At 38.2% G+C, this 22,418-nt stretch overlaps 1 protein-coding gene across 11 annotated transcripts in view; it reads left to right on the top strand.

Annotated features, from left to right (window-relative positions):
* GRID1 (glutamate ionotropic receptor delta type subunit 1) overlaps positions 1-22,418 on the top strand; it is a 554,391-nt gene that overhangs the window by 502,214 nt on the left and 29,759 nt on the right. For all 11 annotated transcript variants that reach the window (XM_088059607.1, XM_088059605.1, XM_088059608.1 and 8 more), the window contains 4 exons: positions 2,130-2,231; positions 3,570-3,767; positions 5,713-6,037; positions 7,422-7,560. In XM_088059607.1, the coding sequence (XP_087915733.1) occupies positions 2,130-2,231; positions 3,570-3,767; positions 5,713-6,037; positions 7,422-7,560 (764 nt within the window). The remainder of the gene's footprint in view (positions 1-2,129; positions 2,232-3,569; positions 3,768-5,712; positions 6,038-7,421; positions 7,561-22,418) is intronic.

Genomic DNA, 22,418 nt, shown 5'->3' with positions numbered 1-22,418 from the left:
AAAGAAGGTTTGTCACTCTATTAGGAACAGCGAGAAGAATGATACAGACTCTCTAGGAGTCAATCAGGAGAATTTCTCTTAATTTATTGCTTCAGCTCTTTTTCATAGACCAATACATGGAAAGTACAGAAAAGAAACTCTCGTTGGTTAGTAAACTACTGCATTACCATCATTGGTCAGTGGGGCACACCATCCCCCGACCTTCTCCTGCAAAGAAAACAAGGAACAGACAAACAGCACCTGCAAGGCTGTTTTCTGTCTCTGAGGATTGTTTTAAATCCTCCCCATGAATTCTCAGGCTGCTTTCTCAGGCAAGACTGAGAAAGCTATGTGGCTTGCAATTTCTACAGTCACTCTGTTTCAGAGTTAGCATCTGCAAAGGTTTAAAGAGTAAGCTTTCTTTAGAGATTTGAGACACAATAGATACTATACACACCTGCACTGATCTTTGAAGTCTGTTGAAATCAACCATGTTGATTTATGTTGAGGAAAGGTCTGTCCATTTGTTTTGGCAGTAGCAAGGGCTGAGGAACATCTGGAAATATTTCAGAGCAAGCATCTAAATTCAAATTCAAAAAATACCATGGCTACAGGTATTTATTTGCCTGTGTTGCTGCAGACACTCCTCTGTCACTCCAAACTGCCATCACAGGAGGAGAGTGTTCAATCTGAGATATTTTAGCTTTCAGGGGTGTCATTATAAAACTGAAAATTATTCATACATTTTCCTCCTCCATCCTCGAGGTCATCTGGATAAAAGGAGGTGTACCTTAAGTCTTTCCTCTCCTGCATTTCAGCTTTCAAGATTTAGTGACTGTGGGATAATTTGCATCAGTTGTGATAGTTGCTGAATATTCACAGAATGTCTTGTTCTTTTCTAGTTCCCTGTTTATCAGTTTAATGCAACAAAACAGAAATAAAACTATACAGATCTCTTCCATCACATTTTATTTGTTGATTTGATTTGTGAGGCTTTAGGATAAAACTGAAGTCATAGAAATAAATCATGTAAGACATCTAGCCATAGGCATTTTCAGTGTAATAAGTTCTTTCCAAGAAGATTTTGACTTGTTACATGAAAATTAGCTTCTGGCAGGAGGAATCCATATTTCACAGATCTTGGACTGTGTTTAATTTCTACAGGGCATGCCTTCAGCTAACAACACTGCTTCCAAATATGTGAGCATAGTATTGGTGTTTAAGAGTACAGCTGAAAAAAAAAAGAAGAAAACAGTTTCTACTTGATACTATTTATGTCTCTTCTGAACAAAATGACACTGTGGATTCTGTTTGAAAAGGGGTGTCTGACTGCTGCTGCCACTGCTCAGGAGCATATTTAGTTTGAATAAATCAAAGGTTACTTAAGTTTGACTTTTCTATTGAACCTGTTCTATTGAATTGCACTGTATTTCTCTTCAGAAAATTCAGTAAAATTAATTTTTAAAATGATACATTTAATTGAAAAATAAAATATTTAGATGTAATGTTCCAGGGAGAGATACCCTGAAAACATGCATGTGGTACATCTGGCAGATAAGAGATACTTGTTTATCAGGAGCCTGGGAACTCAAGAGGCTTTAATTGTTTTAGAGATCATGTAGAAGTAGGGCAAGAGCAGAGAAAATGGGACTTAAGATAGAAGCTGAAGAAAATGCAAGTTGAGACAGTTTGACACCATAGAACCTGTGTCAAAAATTTATGACTGTGAGTTAAACACTGTAAAAAAAAGGTTGGTCTTTAATAAACATAGGGTATTTGAAAACAGAGATCTGAGCAGAGAGGGAAATCTGGGATAGTGCGGCCACAGGTAATCCTGAGGACTCTCAGGCAGTAGAAACTTACCGAGGAGAAATGTAATGTCAGAGTGAACTAAGTGAAATGATATGATAAATACTACAGATAATAGAGCATTTCTATTGCACACATCCATGAACATACATTCAGGCAAGGTGCTTGTTTATGTCTGACCTCTGAATGGTGCTAATTCTGATTCTACATTTTAAAAAAGCCACACACCTGTCAATCTCTCTCTATCAATTCTGGATTCAGTGAAGCTGCTGTTAAACATTTTGTAAATGCTGAAAGATTCCTGCCTGGCAGTGCTTCAGACTCTGTACTTTCCGTTCCAGTTGGCGACATGGGACTCTGAGAAAGGACTGAATGGCAGCCTCCAAGAGCGACGTCTGGGCAACGACTTACAAGGAGTGACACTCAAAGTGGTGACTGTCTTGGTATGATCCTTTCTGAGTTCAGGAAACAAAATGCTCAAAATAAAAAGGATCTGACTGAATATTTTCGGCACTTCCTGCAGTGTTTTCCTCTATCATTTTCAGTTCTGTATTTTTGGATGATCTGTTACATAAGCAAGAAATATAGATGATGGTGCTTTATTATTTTATATGAAGCTGTGCACTGTCAGTGATACAGAGCATTTGTTTGTTTGCTTATGCTGTTTTTCTGCATTGTAATTCCAACCAGGCATAGAACCAGCACAGGGCCTGAGTGCACGGGGGTGCATTCCAGATACCATCCTCCAGCTTGGATAGGCAGTTTTAAGCATTTCATGGATTTTAAGATCAGATGGGCCAATTATGATAATCTAATCTTGGCTCTTGTACACTGCAGGCTGTAAAATTTAATCAAGTGTTTCCTGCATCAAGCTCATAAATTCCCATTGAGATAAACTATATCTTTTAGAAAGGTGTCATCTTTCCAAAAGAATCATTATGCTTTTGGGCCTGTCTATTAAACTCTGGAGTGGTAAAGAGCTCCTGTCAGCCAAATGCTACATTAGGGGCAAATTAGGGATTGCATGCCTTCCTGGCTAAGATATTGTAGTCTGCAGATTGCAGAATATTATGTCCTTTTTTTGTTTTCAATTTTCTATTTCTGAATCATGGTACAAATAGGCAGTACCTAAGAGTACATATGTACATGAAGGCACTCCCTCCAGCCCCCAGTTTTCTTTCCTCAATTTATGCTGTAGCTGGTGTGAGAGGTGAGCAGATCCCTTCTATGAAAGTACCAAGCTACAAAGGCAGCCAACTGCAGTGCCAGTGCCACCAACATCCCTGGGATTTCCCTGCAGGAGAGCAGAGAACATACCACAAAATGCTACATTTCCTTGGCCCCAAAATAGACTTCTTAAATTAAAATACTCCATAAACTAGTGCCCATGAAAGTTATTCTTTGAATTTTCAAAATTTTAAATGTTCACGAAATTGCAGTGGTTTTAGCTCCTGTTTTAGTATGTGTCCTGGATAAAAGATGAGGCCTTGTGTATCTAAAAGATGCCTTTCTAAATCAGGGGTTGAATTTCTTCTGGAGCCTCTGCTTATTCTCAAGAAATACCAAGGCTATGGATAGGACTCAAATGTTGAGGCGGTGGTGTCTGGTTGGGGAGCTTCACAGAATGCTATATGACCTACAATTTTTGCCTCAGAAGCTTACAGGTGCCTCAAAATCTGTTCCAAGTTGTCCAGAATTAACTCAGAAAGCACCATTTTGCTCAGAGAAGCAAACTAAAAATCTTGTTTCAAGTGTGAGTTAAGATACTGTTTTGTTCTCAGGAAGAACCTTTTGTAATGGTGGCAGAGAACATCCTTGGGCAACCAAAACGATATAAAGGATTTTCCATTGATGTCCTGGATGCACTGGCCAAGAATCTGGGCTTCAAGTATGAGATATATCAAGCTCCTGATGGCAAATATGGACACCAGCTCCAAAACAGCTCCTGGAATGGCATGATTGGAGAACTCATTAACAAGGTACACAGGGAAGACGCTGTGTTTAAAAAAGTTATAGGAGAGTGAATTAGGATGAAGGCACCATTGCAGAATGCTTCTGAGCTATGAGTGATTTGAATGTGTTATAAACTGAAATTTAAGACTCTGTATACAGGATAGGAACTAGAGAGTCTCCTGTTTTATTTGCTCCCAGCTGCTCTCAACATAAATTACATTGGTGTAAATCGATGTGTTTACATTACTATAAGAATAGAGGTCATGTTCGTGTGTGTGAGGGAATGACTATAGAAAATAGAGAAAAAATAAGGTATTCTCCTTAAAATATTAACTACTAGTAATTTATTTTTTGTTATTTTGTCTTTGAAAGTTGTTTGTAGAGGGGGCTTTATTTGTCATTCTGTGACAATGTGTTTAATAAAGACCAATGAGTAATGACACTGACTTTGACTCTGAAACAGGCAAAGTAGCCCAGTAATAGGAAATCAGAATTTAAACTGGTCTCAAGATTATTAATTCATTTAAAACTGAATTTTAAAACTAAAATTTCTTAATTATAGTATTGCAAATCCAGGAGTAAGTTAATTGAACTCCATTTAAGTAATGGGTAGAGTTTGTAGGTTAGAATCTCCCAGAGAATGAAATGAGTGTATTTTGTTCATGTTCTTGCAACCTGACATGGGACAAGCATTAATTAAGAAGAAGAATCAAAGGAATTAATATTCCATGTTGCTGCTTTTTGTAGAAAAGATTGCTCTTCTGCAGTGGAGATTATTACTGAAAGTGAAAGCTTTCTCATTATCTTTTAAATAGGTGGCTCAGTATCTGTAAGGAGATGTTTAGGAAGAAATACAAGCAATTAAGGCAATAGCAAACATGTGTGGGATAATAGGATGTTCTTGGTTGGTGCTAGGGAACATAAAGAATTTTTAACTTATTTTGCATTGACATAAACTGTTTGCATTTGTTTGATTTAAAAATAAGGTAAGAACTCCTGTTAAATTTCTTTGGAAATTGCTTTCTTTGAAGGAATTAAATATTTATTATGGTATTTTTTAAATGGTATTTCTGCTGCCATTTGTTCCACAGACTCAAAAAGGTTTCAAAGTAAACCTCCCCTGTCTAATATTTACTTTACGTTCCCAACACAATTAGAGACAGGAAACTGAATGTATATTCTGGTTTTGGTTTATTTTTTTTTTGAAGAGAACTCTTTTATTGAGACAGAAAATATTAAAATATTAAAAATCTAATTGAAGCTCTTCAAAAGCTTTGGAAATCTTATTTATTAAATCCTATCTTACCCTTCATCAAGTGTGCATACTCTTTAAGGATTATCTACATTCAAAAGCTACCTGTTTTAAATATTGAAGTAAAAACAGTTTCAGGAACATAGTTGCCTTTGTGCATTCTTCCTGTTATGAGCTTTTCCCATCACTTTATTAATCTGAAAAAACAAACAAAATCTTCTCCCTAGTTTTTCATGAAATGTCTTCATGAATATGGAAAGTTGGCAATTCTGCAGGGAGAAAATAAACATTAGCTCTTCCCACCCTGCTATCAAATACACAAGCTAAATAAATGGTGTTTCTTTCTTTATTGCTTACAGTGCACTGGGTTAATGTGGTTCAGAGTTTTAGGCCACCTTTGGAAAACGAGTGAGGGATAAAGATTAAGTAAACTACCCTTCTTCCAGAGAGGAGTCAGGGTCACGCTTTCTGCTCAAGAGTACCTTGACAGGTTATGTTTCATTACTCTTCTGTAGACCAGTGCAATTAACTAATGTTCAAATGGTGAAAATGATTCTGGTTTTATTTTTAGAGACTTTATTTAAATGCATCTAAATGCTTTAAGTTATAGAAGGAAAGGCACGGAGTCACTTGGTTGTTAAAAAGCTTCTGCCTAAGGCTCACGCTGGCCAAACTGCTGGTGGCAGGGAGCGATGTGATGTGCTGTGTTTGTGTTGCAGAGAGCAGACCTGGCCATCTCAGCCATCACTATAACACCCGAGCGGGAGAGCGTGGTGGACTTCAGCAAGCGCTACATGGACTATTCTGTGGGGATCTTAATCAAGAAGCCCGAGGAGAAAATCAACATCTTCTCTCTCTTCGCTCCTTTCGACTTCGCGGTGTGGGCGTGCATCGCCGCAGCCATCCCGATCGTCGGGGTGCTGATCTTCGTGCTGAACCGGATCCAGGCCGTGAGGGCGCAGAGCGCGGCACAGCCCAGCCCGTCCGTGTCCTCCACCCTGCACAGCGCCATATGGCTGGTGTACGGGGCCTTCGTCCAGCAAGGTACCGGCCCTTGGCACAGCGGCTCAGCGCCGCTGACCGCCCCACAGCTCTGCCGGGAGCGGCCAGGACAGGGCACTCCTTCCCAGAGCGGCCTAAAGATGGGACAGAAGGCCGGGATGGGGAAGTATTGTGTTCTATTAGCTCAGCTGAGCAAAAGTGGGAAAGGTAGGCAAGTTTGGGGCTTTATGTCTTTTTACGGCTTTTCTGTCTCTCAGTAAGTCCAGAAAAAGCACTAGCAGGCTTTTCCTCTTTGGGAAAATTGTTACACTGGAAATAAACTGCAGAGCTGCTTGGTGCAGAATTGCAGCACTTCTCCAGCTCTGAAACTGCACCTTTTTAATTGTTTAATATATAACTGGAAATAGAAATTTATAGGTTTTTGAACTCAGGTGAGATAGTTCATCTCTTGGTTGTTTGAACTGAGTATGTAACTAACTTTACAATCAGGAATCTCTAGGCATGGGACTAATCCTACTGAATTCAATAGGACTGCTGTTATTAACAAAGTTATTTTTGTTTACAAAATCTACCCACACAGTTTTTGTGCCATTTCTATAATGTTAGTTGTATTCTTGGAAGGCAAGTTTTATTGAATGCTGTAATTGAATGCTGTACCCATTGAATGGGTAAAGATGTTAACTTTTTTCTACATTTTTTTTTCATTGTGACTGCAAGCTTCTAAAGCTTCAGCTGGAAAATCCATCCTGTTGCTATGAAACTTGGTCCCTCATCTCATTAAGGTGGCAGCCTTGATGGGTTTAAGTGCAGTAAAATATAGTCTGCACAAACATATGCTGAAGTAAGTAGAACCAGCTCTATGGTAAGGGTTAGCCTCCAACGATGCTCAAGCATAACTGTGCTTGAAGACTGCTGGAAAGAAATCTTCACATGATTTGAAATCTTGTAAAGGGTAACAAGTAGTGACACTAATGCTCCAGTCTTTGCAAATTTAAATACTGCAAGGATAGCACACAAAGCATTCGGCAGTTCTGTGGGGCTTTTTTTTCCAATTCTGAAAGGGCAATTGAAAACAGAATATTGCTATATTCTGAACACTGTAATGATTTAATTCCTGCATATTAGTTGTGCTTCACCATTCAACTTAGAACATTTTTCATGTTCTTTAGATTTAATCCTCAATAATTCTCAAGGGAATATTTTGAAAGATGATTTTCTAGAACACTGTCTAGGTGAAGAGGTTGGCTGGAGAAAATACTTGTGAATTATCAGCCTTAACAGAAGCAGTGCTTTTCCCACAGTGAAAGGGCAGACTGGAGGGGAAGCAGAGAGGAACTCCCAACAGAATTTAACATACCAGGGCACACAGAGGATGATTGTAAATGGAAGCTGCTGAGAGACCTTCCATTTCTCTGTTTATTTGTAGGGGGTGAGTCCACTGTCAATTCTGTGGCGATGCGCATTGTAATGGGAAGCTGGTGGCTCTTCACCCTTATTGTGTGTTCTTCCTACACAGCGAATTTAGCAGCATTTCTCACAGTATCAAGGATGGATAATCCCATAAGGTAAGAGCCTCTTCTTAACATGAAGCTGGAAACCTGGATTTCACAGGAAGGTATTATCCATTTGAGTACTCATTCTTACAAGAAGGAGATAACTCTCTAATAAAATACTCTGATTATTTGCAGTGGCTGTTTTTCTCTCCTCTCCCTCTCTTCAGTTTCACTCCAACAGCCCTCAAGCAGTTCTGATGGAGGGGACAATGGCACTTTAATTCTGTATTTTTCCAGGAGAGATGTCTTTCATGTCCTGCTGGTTTTTTGGTTGCAATTTGTGTGTGTGTGTGTATAACTTGGGGTTTTTTTCTGCAAATTTAAAGGTTAAAGGTTTACTTTTTTTCTTTTTCTCACAAAATGTGGGCAAAATTTCCACCTTCATACTGGTGTGGAGTACAGGGAGGGCCATAGAAATTTCACACTCAGTGCTGACAAGGTTAGACACTGGTATCTCATGTTTGATGTGGTAGTGATGGAGTGGAGCAGTAGCAGTGCAGCACAGGCTCTTCTAGAAAGTGCCGAGCTAAGGATTTCAGATGTTAGAGAGTGACACAGTTAAGCTGTTGCTCTCATTTGGGATTGCACTGGGAAGACTGGCACTGAATGTTTGTGTTCACTTCCTGAAACAGAAGAATTGTCACTGAGGTGAGGCTGGTACTTATAAAAAATCTGCTTTTGCCTTCTCAGTGGTTTCTGCATAGAAGGATATAAGTCTATTTCTTCTAAATATGAGTTCAACAGAATTTCCATTTTTTAGCTTGCCAATGTGTACTTGCAGATAATGTAATGCTTTATGTGGATATATCATCATCATCATCATCATCATCATCATCATCATCATCATCATCATCATCATCATCATCAAACCAGGCCAGAATGATAACAGGCTTTAGTTTTAAATTCACTTTCTGTTAGTCTGGCCATAGTAAATGGGTCTACACAGTAACAGAAATAAGTACTCCAACATCAGGAAATAACATGAGAAACTATGTAGAATAAAACTATCTTTGTGTGCCGCCTGGATGTACTGGGAATAAGGTTAAGCTCAGTGAATAAATTGCTCTTGAAAAGCTAGAAACAAATAGCTATCCAGAAAGCTTGACTAATGATATTCTTAAAAAATTCTGAAGGTTCTATTTCTTTCACTGCTGAAGAAATTTTCTGTTTGATCTAATCAGCACTTTCCAAAACCCAGCCAAGTTCAGAGGAGGACAAAAGTTGGAGTGTAATTATGTGAGGAATCTCCAAAGAAAGAGGTTTAAGAGCAGAACTGTGGATTTTTAGAAGCCTTCGAGTCTGAACTGTTACAACATTTACAAGGGATTTTAAATCCCCTTCTTATTAAAATGAAAGGACATTGCTAAGAATCCTGAGGAGGGTAGAAGTTTTTTGGGTAAAGGAACTTCTCAGGATTGTTTTGCAAGTATAGAACTGAGGCACACTTCTACTGTTAGAGATGGCAACTGGAGAATAGTAATTAGATGCCTTTCTATACCTAATGGTAGCTGCCTCTTCCCAGGTTCCTTTATCACATCCCCTTATACAAAATGAGGATGTGGAAATAAGAAAACATCATCTGATCAATTCAGGTTCCAGAATGTAAATGCCAAAAGAAGTTTTAAATTGCAAGAAGTTTCACTGTCTGTGTTCCACCTACTTGGCTTTAAGGGCAGGGATCTCTTGTGGGTGTTGTCAGCTACAATGTGGGTTGTTTAAATTGCCTGAAATGTCAAAAGTGGTCCTGGATGCTGTGATGCTGTGGCTTTGCTCCCAAATCATTCCTGAGGTGCCTTGGAGAGAGAACATGGGGTAAAGAAATAGTTTCTCTATAAACTCTTGTTGAACCTTCATCCATCTCTGAGCCATGATTTTCATGCCCCCACTCTTTGGGCGAAACAGCTTATAAAATGATTTGTCAGATTTAGAACTAGTATTTTTTTTTCTGAGAAAGTAAATTACTGCCTTTCAGGAATTAATCGTGGCCTCGTGCCTCAGCTCCCCGTTCTCACTGGCTTCACATCGTATGATGTGCAGTGACTGGTTTTGCCTAACTGCCACTCAGCTTGCCTGCATTCTGTGTTTCATGAACCCAGAAAGGAATACTTACGTGAAATCCATTTTTCCCATCCAAAGAGCCACAATGAGCTAGAGCTGAGTATTTGCTCACCAGCTGAGAACTGCCAAATCCATCTGTGTACACTTCCATTGTTAAGAGAAAACAACCCCCATCCTTTCAGTAAATCTGTTGTTATCTCTCTCTCCATGGAGAAGTCCTCTGGTGTTCAGTGCTGCTGCCTCCAAATTGCCAGCAGGAGAGAAATAAGTATAATGGTGCTGCAGTAGCTGCAGCATAGTTAAGATTTTCATTACAAGACTGATTTTCTTCCCAAGCCCTCTCCAAAATGCTTAATATAAGTTGTTTCAGTATCAAATTTGGCATGTGTGGTCTGTGACTAGTGAAATAGAAGTATGTTTGATTGAATAACTAGGTGTCAATCATCCCAGTGATCACTGCCTCCACAATTTCCCTGCAAAACAAGTGTGTCATAGAAATCATAAACAATATTTATTAGAAGGGGCTTGGTGAGACATTCACTGAAGCGAAGTTGAACTGTTGGAAGGCAGATATTAAGAATTATCGTGTCAGATAAAAGCCTGCTGATAAGGGAATACTTTTTTTTTGGTTTTTAAATCTGGCATTGGCAAGTCTCACAAGGCTGTTCCACCCTGCTGTGAGTTTCAGAGGCTTCCTGTGGCTCTCGGAAAGGTGAAATACCCAGAGTAGGAGGGATGGCAGAAAGCAGCTTTGATCTGCCACCTATATTTGTTTCCTGGCAGATACTTTGTAAATCTTGAACAGGATTTTTCGTCCAGGTGCCTAGATCCCAAGTAAGAAATGTTCTTAGCTTGGAAAGAAAAATTATTCTCCTTGAATTTTCCTGAAACATCAAGGGCTTCATCTCAAGTGTGCTAACAAGAACAGGCACTGGCTTTCTGGTCTGGCATGACAGCATGAGCTTCCTTGCTCCTCATGTGTCCTGCATGCCCATCATTCACCCTGGTGTCACATGGTGGTGGAATGGGTCAAAACGTGGAGTTTGATTCCCACATGAAAACCTCTATCCCTTCAGGAGTTCAAAGATGACAGGAAATATGGTGTACCTTCCTTGGCTGTCATTGTTTCAGCTGCTAGTGGTTGGTGCTTCTGTTCCCTGTTGATCTTTTAATGCTGCTTCTTAATCTCTTTGTCCTGATCACCTTCTGAACTTCACCTCTTCTCTGTGCCCCACCTCCCCACCAGGGAACAAAGGCAATATCGTGATTATCTCGGGATTTCTGTGTTTGTGGAGATCCACAAGCAGGGCAGTGACAGATCAAGCAGATTTCCTGGCCCCTTATGGGCCGAGGAGAGAGACATTATCCAGTTCAGTTTGCAGAAGGGAAGGCAACTACTGGTGGAAACTACTTTGGAACTCATGTTAGGAAGCTGTGATCCATGTTCTAACTTTGTAAATGATCAATTCTCAATATTTTTTTTCTAATAAGAAATCTAGATAATGTTTAGAGCCTGTGCTAATCCTCAACAAACTTGTTTAAACCCAAGTGATTTGAATTTACTATTCTAATATTTGCCTGCAGTACTGTGTGCAGCTGAGGAGTCTTCTAATGGGTCAGTCTGCTAAGTAAGGCAGAATTATTACATGTGAGTTTGTTCTTTCTTTTGTCTTACTACATTTTCAAACAGCTCTTGATCTGCTGTCTGACCTTCCGTTTGTAATTATGAGTTTAATTAGCACTGACTTACATTCCAGCTTCATTTCTTGTTAACAAGCAGACTACATGCAGTTCAATAGCTGCACAGATATTCTGAGACTCAGGTTTAGGAGAGCTTGTCTGACAAGAGGCTGAGAATCATGCAAGAAAAATAGGACATAAAAAAGGTATTCTATTTGCAAATTCAAAAGAGTTTAAATTTAAGATTTTATCAAATTGATCCTTAACATTTGCACATGCTATGGATGCCTGTATTATATGTGTTCATGGACTGCATACAAATGCCTAATATATCTGCTTTGAGATCCCAACTGTTGTTTCATGATTTTGGTTTTCCTTATTTGTATTTTAATCCCCCAATTTCTTGTGTTTTGGTGACAGCTGAAGATTTAGAGCAGCTCAGTTGGGGTGATAGGCCGTTACTTGGAAGACTCAGGTGTAAATTCTTTTCTACCACAAGCTTTGTTTGATCTTGGCAAGCTTAGCCTCCTCTCTGTCTTGGTTCTCTTTCTTTATAACAGAGTAATAATATTTTCTTATATGGCACATTGTCAGTTTAGCTGTTTTAAAGATGATGGCCATAAATTACCATATTATAGCAGCACTGTAGGTATCAGAAAAAGATTTTCTGGGTTGCATACAAGACAGAAGCAATCTCAAATATTTTAAAATAAAATGAGAAAAGTACTTGGAAGATGCCAGCCAGAGGGAAATGAACAAACATTTCATCTGCTGTAGTTAAGTGGATTTGATAGGGTTGGTGGCAAGAACCTCACCAGAATCCCTCTGTATTCACAGCAATTTTGTCTTGAAATACCTCATGTTTGAAAACAGCCTTTCTCTTGTTAATATCAGATGTGTCTTTTTAAATATTTCATTGGATTTTCTTTTGTTATGTTTAATTTGTGCTATGTTTTTCAGTGTCTGTGTAGCACCTCAGGCGTGTTGGCAGGAGGCATGTACGAATGAGCATGATAAAAAATAATTATTGTGATTAAAGGTCTGTGAGCAAAAACTTCAATCATTAAATAACTAGATTAAGTCCCTCCATAAAAACAAAGGCTTAAAAAGAGTGTGAGAAAGATGCAAAAACTCAAAACTTTTTTTCCTTTCCAGAACATTCCCTCTCTGGAGCACAGGGGTGAAATTTCCTGGGAAATGCTCTGTGCAGCAGGGCAGCAGTGCTTAGGGGCACAGCTTGCCAGCATTTGCCTTCAGGCTCTGTTCAGGACAAGGCACTGGGCTGCTGCCAGTGCTCCAACTCCCATTGTTTGTCTTTTCATTTCACTCCTATTGATGGTGCTGCCGGGAAAGCCCCAGAGTCTGGAGCCTTTTGAAAAGCTTTCTGAATGTTGGCATATGCCGTTCAAGCACGGCTTAAAATGGATCCTAATTACTCCTCTAATTGAACAAGCAGGCAAGCATCTAAGTGCAAATATTTCCCAGGGACATTTTTCTGAGAAAAATGAGAATGCACAGCTGAAATTCAAGCTTGCATTCCATCTCTCCAGTTTCCATTAAAAATGTGGCATAGATTGGAGATCAATGGCAAACCAAGAGATTTGTGATTCCACACCTCTCCAACTTGACTTTTGAGAGACCTATATCATAACATCTCTTCATTTGTTCTGGTTACTGAAAAGTTCTGTGACTGAGGTAGGTTGAGGCATTAAAATTCAGATGCATGCACAGTTTAGAGAAGGAAATGATTTGGATATAACATTAGCAAAATCTACCATCTGTGCAGGTAATAAAATCTTTATTATTTTTTTCTTTTGCTTTGAAAGAACAAAAATCTAGCAAGAGTAGCAGCCCTCAGGACAGCCCATCAAAATGTACAAGGATTGGTTTAAATCTGATATTTGATATGCAGACTCTCCTCGGCTCGGACTGAGTCACCTTTTGGGTCAGATTGTCTCGTATTAATATAGGTTATTCCACAGAGTAGCTGTATGCTTTCTGCATGCATAAATCCCACTGACCCCTGACTTACACCTTCCTTGTTGTAGGATGAGGTTTCGTTTTTATTACATGGATAGTACCTGTGACTTATTTTGTCAGATTATATTTTCTATTTGACTCCTAAGGGATAAACAATACATAACATAGTAATAGAAGATTTTTGCTCAATAGGATACTTAGATTTCTATTACTTTTTCTCTAAAGAAGCTGATTTAATGTCTTATATGAACTGATAATACCATCTAATATAGCAAGATATTAAAAAAGCAAAATAATTATTACTACAGCAAATCAAACAGAAAGGGCCTTAAAGCTTCATACATCTCCTAATGGCTCAATCCATCATTTCTAAAGACAAAAACAGGAGGAAGAAGAAAAACTCCATAGAGAATTCTCTTTTGGAAATAATTCTGTGTCTGAACTATTAAGAGGTTGGCCAATGGGGAGATTTTTTCACGTTTACAGGCAGATATCTTAATGATATTGTGAAGTGAAGCAGCTGCCTGCAAATCAAACCAAACCCCCTTTAAAATAATGTGTATTTTATATAATTTATCTGTACTGGTCAGAGTCATTAGTGTAACAGTGGGCCCTATTATAAAAGTCATGCAGGTTCTGTTACAGGGTAATATAGTGACTATTACTGCATAGGTTTCCAAATTGCCAGAAAATCTCTCTGGGACCATTCCTGAAGCCAGAACAAGCAAATTGTATTCACAAAACTAACAATAGTTAGTAGACACTTAATCACAGTAACTTCATTCCTGCGAAACCATGAGATGAAATTGAAAGTCACTGTTCTCTCTTATTAGAAAGAGAAGTAGTACCTGTCTTTTTAATTACTGTCAAACACGGCATACATAGGATTCCAACTCTACTAATCTCTTGAAATATTTTGGGAACTGCTTCATTTGTTCACGTAAAAAAACTGTCTTCTAACCTTGCACAATTCCTCACCAACATTCCCACATGAGCAGTGGTTCTGTCATTTTTGTGCCACGAGTGTTCAGCATTAGATTTTCTCACCCTAACAGCAATTTTCCCATCTTCTGCTCTGGACACTGGAACTTCAGTCAAGGAATGACACAAATCGCTTTCTGCAGTGACAAATCATGAAAACTAAGTTTATTGGTGTGAGGATTTATGCTTGCTTCTTGGTTCTTTTTATCTCGTGCATTTGCACAATTCCCATATATTTATAGTATGTATAGTCAGCTAGTTCAATGGCTGCTACTCTTTAAATTGAAAGAGAATAATTTTGGTGTTTAGGTCCTGGAAGAGCTCTTGCAGAAGCTCTTGCAGCTTCTTATAATTTCTTTTAATAGTTCCTCATCCTAAGATAGTTTACATCTGTGTCTTTGATATGGTATCTTTCAGGAATTGCCAGCCCTTTTGTATCCTTTATCCTTTAAAGCAACACCCCAAGAGACTCTCTTCTCTAGTTCTTGACACTTGTTGAGTCTGGTCTTTTGAAATGTATTATTTTTATGTTCTTAATCTTGTTTGGGTTTTTTTCTGCCTCAGGATATTCAACTCCAACATCTTACAAGCACTTTTAATCTGGATACTTTTTTCTTTGACATTTCCATTTAGATCTAAAATAGCCACTCCCCTCATAAATGTCTGCATGATAGAAAAGCATTCATTCTCACACCAGACACTCTTAACACCTTAACTGATATATAGGATGAAATTTCATCTGCTGAAAAAAAGTTGTTCTAATACATTCTAAAATATTTATCGACCATCTTGTCATGAAGTGGAAATCTGTAAACTTGCCATTTAAAGAAAGCCTTTAAAAATTGACTTTATAAGGAGACTTAGAAACTATTCCCGATGATGTAAAAATAAACCCAAAACAAACCCACAAACCAAACAAAGAAAACAAAAAAAAAAACCAAAACAGCAAAAACTTTTTAATCAATGCTGGTTATGGATGTTTTGGGGAGAAAGGAACTTATTTTCCTTGGGAACTAAGATACAGTTTATTACCATGAGTGCTATCCTCTTGGTTCTTATATTGCAAAATATTTTCTGGAGAAAACTAAAACTTTTCTGGATTAGTACTGTGTTCCTAAGAGAAGGATTGCATGTGTTCTTTCCATTTCCTGGGCTCATCTGCCTTACTGAGCAACATTCTCTTCTTCTGAACATGTTCCCCCTTTTTGATATAATACAGGAGTGTTTCCAGACTCATCTGGAGAAGTGGGAGAGAATGGTGTTGCCTCAGAAAAGCTGTTTTGATACAGATGACAAAGTTTGTTGCATTACAAAAAAATGTAACAGGCATCAAAGTTGTTTGCCTTCTAAACCATTAAAACCATCCTGAGAGAATGTGCCACTGATTTAATTTAATTGATTTATGAATAGTCATGTCTATCTAGAAAAGAATAGAAAACTATCAGTCAGAATGGGGTCGATGTTAAATACTGAGTTTCTTACATATGGCAATAATGCAATTTCCAAGCTCATAATTCAAGGTATAAAATTAGGCTACTCAATAAACTAATTAATCTCAATATAATGAGCAGCCAGTTGTTTTTGATGTGCTTTTCAGGTATGGTATTTTTTTTAGTATGAGGTTCAGTATTCAGAGACACTTGTGTTCAGGGTGAGGAGAAAGAGAGGACAAAGGTCTCTCTTCTTGGTTCTCTTCCTGTACATCAGGATGAGATGGGAAGTGCACCATATGCCTTATGTTCAGTCTGGGTCCTGTGAGAAACAGGCATGTGGGCCTCCAGACTAAAATATGCATATGTAATGTATGCACTTTAGACATCAGTAATAACTGATGAATGCTATATGTGCTTTCAGTATTAATGAAGAGCCCTATATTTTGATTTCCCAGGGGTATGCAGCAATCAAGGTGCCTCTTCAGAGCCCCTCTGTTTTCTTCTCTTCTTTCTGTCAGCAGTGATAGCTTCTGCTTTGCTCCCTATGCTAAGGGGAGGGTGTGAAGCTCTTTTCCAGCTTTTTCCAGATCACATTGTATCTTTGACAGATCTGAATTCATCCAGCCCCTCTACCCCAGCTATGAGACTGCAGACATGCAGGACTCCTGATAAATCAAAACTTAATTGTGTAGGACCTTACTCCACACTGGAATTTCATGGGCTTTAATGATATCCTAATAGTCATTGTATAAAGTACCATTAACCCCAAGTAAAGGCTTTCTAAGCCAGCACCAAGAAGCCAAGCTTATCTCTTGCCCACTCCATGTAATTAAAAAGCTACTCTTTGTCATCCGAGTGCAAGACAGAACAGCAGCATTATCAGTACTTAGAACAGCAGTGGAAAAGGAAGAAAGCAATTTCTTCCTTCTCAATCCTAATCATTAATCTTCATTAGGATTTTTAGCTTCTGAATGTGAGCAGTAGAAGACATCAGCCTAGCAAACAATTTAAAGTTCATCTGCATATATAATAGGTAGTTTGTTATTTTCATTACAGGTAAAAGCATGTGCCAGTTGCCAGATGTGCTTGATTCAGACAATATGATTTTCATGCCAACTTTATGATATGTTTGATTTAGGTGAAGTGACTAAAACCTCCTGTTGGGACTGAGGTGCTGTTTAACACCAGCTGCAGTTTTTATTTTAATTAATAATTTAAGGAGTAGAATACCTTGCCTTAATTAACATGTTAACCCTTCAAGCTACTCAGAGAAAGGCCACAATGGCAAAGTGGTTTAAAAGTAAAGGAACAAAATGCTCAAAGGAAGTCCAAACAGGAGAATACTTTCCTCCAAACATGCTCTTGAGTTGTTTTCACCTTTTCTTTGCATTTTAATTTCCTTCTCACTGTTGAAAGGAATATGGAGTATGGATAAAGGGTCGAGGATTACCCAGATTTTTTTAGAAGAACTGATTATTCTGGCTTTGTAGGGTGAACAGCAACTGCTCGTAACTGCTCTGAATCCCTTTCCAGGCTTTTAACTGAATCTGCCAGTGTTGTACAGATGTGCTGTTGTGCCAAATCTTTCCTTGATCTGTTCTGAAAATCTGCCCAGTCATGTAGCAGTTTAAATGTGGATCTGAGCATACAAATTAAAGCTCCAGACTTGGAAAACCTGGGCCTGTGTCTTAAAAGAGACTCTAATGTGTTAGGTACTCTGAGTGTCTCTTTGTCAGTCTGATGCTTTTCATTGTTAAATTGCAAACTGGGTAATATCTCAAGGTTATTAAGTTTTTAAGATATAGAACAATGGGGTGGTGAAGAGGGTTATGCAATAATAAATGCTCAGCCATGAGAGAAACTTCATCCAAGGATTCCAAACCATGGAGCCCCAGTGGATCCAGCTTTGAGATGAAAATGCTCAGAAAGTAGTTTCCATTGCTATCACTATTAATGAAATAGTTTATTATGCTATTTTTTGGTTTTGAAAACATTTCAAGCAAAACAATCATAACTTCTTCTGTAAGGACCATCATGGTTTCTTTACAATGAAATTCAGAAATTCAGAATTCAGAAAACAATGGGACATCCAGAAAGAAAAAAATAAATTACAAATAAGTTAATGAAAAAAAATCAGCAATATAAGTGACTCACACTTTTATTGCCTGGGGGAGCGATTTATTTGGAGAGGAGAAGGGTTGGAAGTATAGTTAGAAACAATGGACAGGCAATCAGGAGATGTTTAGCCTATTTCTAGCTGTTTAACAGATTTCTTTATGTGCAGTGCTGGAGCAGAGCCAGTGTCAGCTCTAGGCAAAATGAACTTTTAGGATCCAGTGACAAGTCAAGTCACACTCACACAGATCACTGCAGATGATTGGAGTTGCTGAGGTGGTCCTGAGGGCATAATTTAGATATAGCGGTGGATAGGAATACCCAGAGGTTTAATTTTGTTTACAGAAGAACCTGTTTTACTGATTATGATGAGAATCCAGTTTGATTTTTGGATCCAAATTTGAGTCTCACAGCCGGAAATAATGTTAAGTCCTTTTTTGAAAATGGGCATGTTTCCTAAATAAACTGCTGGAAGACACTAAGAACTTCTGTGAGCAATGGGACACAGCCTACCTACTTGTATGGTGTTTTGTCCTACATCCTCCACACTTTGACTTCATCAAAAGTGCTGCAGATTGTTCTGAGATGCGTAAAAAGTGGAATTTCAAGTGCTGGTAATTGACTGCAATTTTGCTGCATCTCAAACTCTTAGTACACACACAAAGCCTCCAAATATTTTGCCAATACAATATGTGTAAACAGTGATTAATTACTACTAAAATCATAAACATGACAGTGTATCATTTATTAGTGGCTTGACTGTCTTTGCATTTCAGTGGGTTTACATTCTGTTTGTTCCCTTCTTTTAAAATTCAATCATGCGGTAGCTCTGCGGGAACAGAGCCCCAGTGAAAACACTCAGTCTGCAGGGAAGCCAGTGCTATGTCAGGAGTTAAGAAAACAGTTTAGTTTAGTTTACTTGTCTTTCCCTTTACATGTAGGAACAGAGGCTACTGGAAGTCGTTTGAAAGAAATGAAATCAGTTTGGAGGCTGTACGAGTTCAGTGCTTCTAGTGCTTTGTGTATGTATTATTTGGCTATTTTGTATTTCATTTTTCTTACTTGTTTGTATTTTTGTCTCCAATCCTGGGAACCTTGAGCATGTGCTTTTGTGTGCATGACTGGTTTCATCGATCTCAGCAGTACTGCTCTATGTATTGAGTCTGCTAGGTAGGCTACAAAAGGAGTTTCTTTGGGGGGCAATAGAAGAGAGAGGATCCTGATGCTGCACTGGTGGGTGACAGAACTGTTGCCATCACACATGGCATGCAGGATGTGCAGCAAACCCCTTCCTCCTGGGGCAAAAACAAAGCTGGCTTTAGTGTCCTCTCCCTAGAACTGAATGTTACATTTTACTTTTGGTTGCACCTAATTTAGGGCAGTGAGTCCCAATCCAGTCAGAGACTCAGAGATGCCACCACACTGGCAGCAGTGACCATTATAATCATGAAAAAAGCTGCTGCAGTGCCATTACCTGCTGAGGAATTCAATCACTATTTGTTTTAACTATAGGAAGAGTAGGTGGTTGACATGGCAACATGTTCTGTGACACATGTCAATTGATTGGTTTTGCCACTGGAGGAAAGTCCCTGCTTCTTTGAAATCCTGTGTATCAGCTGTTCCTTCCCCACTGGTGAGGACAAGAGAGACAAATCTCTGTCTGTCTGTGCTGTTTGTCTCCTGCTGTCAATTGGAAAGGTTTAGTCCTGGTGTGAAGGACTGCAACTCCACTGATTCAGTGTAGTTTAATCTGTCAATACCTAGGGCTTCCCTTGTAGAAACTCCCATGAGGTTTCTTCTGTTAAGGCTTTTGTTTAAAGTGGATAGTATTTTTCATGGAGAGCAGATAAAATTACTTTTATATGAATTAGTGAAGAACTTAACCCAGAAAAGTGTATCCAAAGCATGCAAGTACTGCTGCTGATCTCTACTGGAATAGCTCTGTTGCTAAAGTTAAAATTTTCCTTAGAGTATTTGGTGAAGAAACCTGTTGCTCTGCACATCACTGCACTGGGACAGAATTATGAGCATTTAAAGTGACTTGCAGTGAAACGGAACAATGCAGAATTTGATCACGTCATTATTTAAGGATTAAGAGCTCAGTTAATTATTCATCATTTCAAAGAAGATCTGAGATGCCCAAATTAAAATCAAGGACCCAGTTCTTCTGAAGTCTAAGGTTATAAGAAGTGGAGATAAACTTGTTTTCTTTTTAATTCTCTGTACCAAGGGTACTGCCATTCTAAGAATACCTTGAACAGTTTTACTGGTCCCACTAAAAATAATCTTTAAAATATCTCATCTTTTAGTTTTTGTATGTCCAGTTTAACACACAGTAATAACATTCCTATATGTACCTGGAACAAACATTGAAAAGCTACCAAAATATGTCATACTACTTTTTTTTTTTAAATATATTTACTTTTTAGACTTGTAGGTGCTAAAGACAGGTCAATTCTAATGTTACCTCATTGTTCAGGCAATATATCTTGCTTTCTTGTACAGCTGAAGGCTCATGAAATATCAGTTGCACTAATGTTTAAAGACACTAACTGCTATACTCTTCCATTTTTAAGTGGGCTTGTGCTTTCTTAACTTGCATTTACCAACACAGTGAAACTCTTCATGCAAGTCTGAGTCAATGAGACTATCATCCCCTAGTGGTACTTTATATCCATAACAGAGGGAATTATTTTTTTTTGTAGCTCTTCAACCAGTTAAACTGTTCAACTTGGGTAGACCAGCTCTAGAGAATGTCCTTTTGTGAAAGTTTAAACTCAGTTTTGGATGACTGAAGACAAGCTTTACCTTACCCACTCAAATTTTACTTAAAACTGGAGCTCCAAAGATTGTTCATTTGTGAAAAATGGAATGAGGCTCAAATCCTTTGCCTTGCAGATTCATAAATGGATATAAAAATTAATTAGGACTCAGATCAGGGCTGAGGTTCTGAATGGTAAGATCTGCTCATGTAGACGTTGTCTGTACCACTTCAACCTTGATTCAGCTTTGCAGACTCTTTTCTCTTGGGGGACATCTACAAATGAGATTCTGATCTGGCAATGCTTGCTTGGCTTCCAAGTTCATCTCTCAGTGGGTGGATTGATGTGGTCAACAACAGCTAACACCATTTGCTTATTTGTCTTCATTGTCATAGAAAATTCTCCCTTGGAGGGAGGAATTCTCAGCAATTTTAGGTCTCAAAATTCTGCACTTTTCTGCAGTTCACAGTAGGCAGAATTCTCTTTCAATTCATTGCTTTCCACTGGGTATAACTTTATCCAATAAATCTCCTTTCAGGCAGGATTTTATGTTCTAGGTTTCAGCTCATAGGTGTTTCTTAGGCTTACAGTGGTGGTATAAGCTTTTCAAATCAGTTCAGATACTTCTATTTTTACTTTGAATTTTACTGGGTTTGCCATTTTCCCAGTGTATAAAACACATATTTCCCTTTTACATAATTGTGTGGAGAAAACAGCTCTTGTTGGGAACTGAACTTATATTTAATTCTGAAGATGTAATAAATTACTAACTTTTGGAGGAAGAAAGTTTAAAGGAAAATAAATTAACCTCAAGGCATTTAAAGATAGAAATTTAGGACTTGCACTATACATTTTATGATTGCATTTTTAAGACTTCATTTAGGCAGAGCAGCTTAAAAAGTCTCATCATCTTTGAGACACTTTATCGTGATGGCAGCCATCACCTAGAATATTTTGCTGCATTGAGCAAAAGTCTCAGGGTCACTACAAAAAAAATAAAAAATTCACTCTTTTTTTTTTTTTTTTGAAGTAACAGGAACATGTTTTTCTTTTGAAAAATACTTTGATCACATCTGATGATCCAGGTGCCTCCAGCTGAGTTAATTGATCAGCAGTTACCTCAAAGTACCTGGTGTCAAGTTTAGTCTGTCACTTATTATTCATCCAGAAGTCTTGGGCATATAGCAGCAACAGAGTAAAATAAACCCATACTGGCAGCATATTTTTAGTCTGTATATCTACAGCTACACAAGGCTTTTGCAAGTAAGAAAACATCTCCAAAAAGTGTATCTTAACCAATATTTTCATTGTGGCAATTACTTCTAGTGGTCTAATTATAAATGCTAATACCACTACTGCTTGTCTGTGTCCTCTGCAGCATTTGTTTTATGTCAATAAGTTTCAACAAACAAACCAAGCAGAGAACCCAGTCTTCAGTTGACTCTGCATGAAGTAATTGCAGTTCCACTGAGAATATATATCAGTTGTTGTGTTCATGTAGCAGGCATAAATATGGACATTAAATATTTTGTCCAGTAATACAGGTTTAAAAGACATTTTTCTTTAGATTGACTTCAGATACATTTACTTAAATCAATTGGTTTACGTGTACTTGTCAATTATAACAATCACACCGTGGATGTATTTATTTACAAATTGCAGTTGTGCTCCTGTAAGTTGGGGACATTGGCTTTTTCTGGTTTACTGGCTTTAATCACACTTACAAAGAGCCTTCAATGGCTTGTGAGATCCAATAACTGAGGTGGTAAGGTTAATGGGGCATCTTGTTGTGCTGCACATTTTTGTTGCAAATTATTTTGAATATTAAATGCATGAAATCTTTGTCATAGGAAAGTGAGAA

This window comes from Pseudopodoces humilis, chromosome 9 (assembly GCF_049639895.1).
Source record: "Pseudopodoces humilis isolate 2021_Gansu_Grassland_sample_001 chromosome 9, ASM4963989v1, whole genome shotgun sequence".
Classification (NCBI taxonomy): Eukaryota; Metazoa; Chordata; class Aves; order Passeriformes; family Paridae; genus Pseudopodoces; species Pseudopodoces humilis.
Note: the sequence above shows the minus strand (reverse complement) of the source record. Positions and strands in the feature narration are given on the sequence as shown.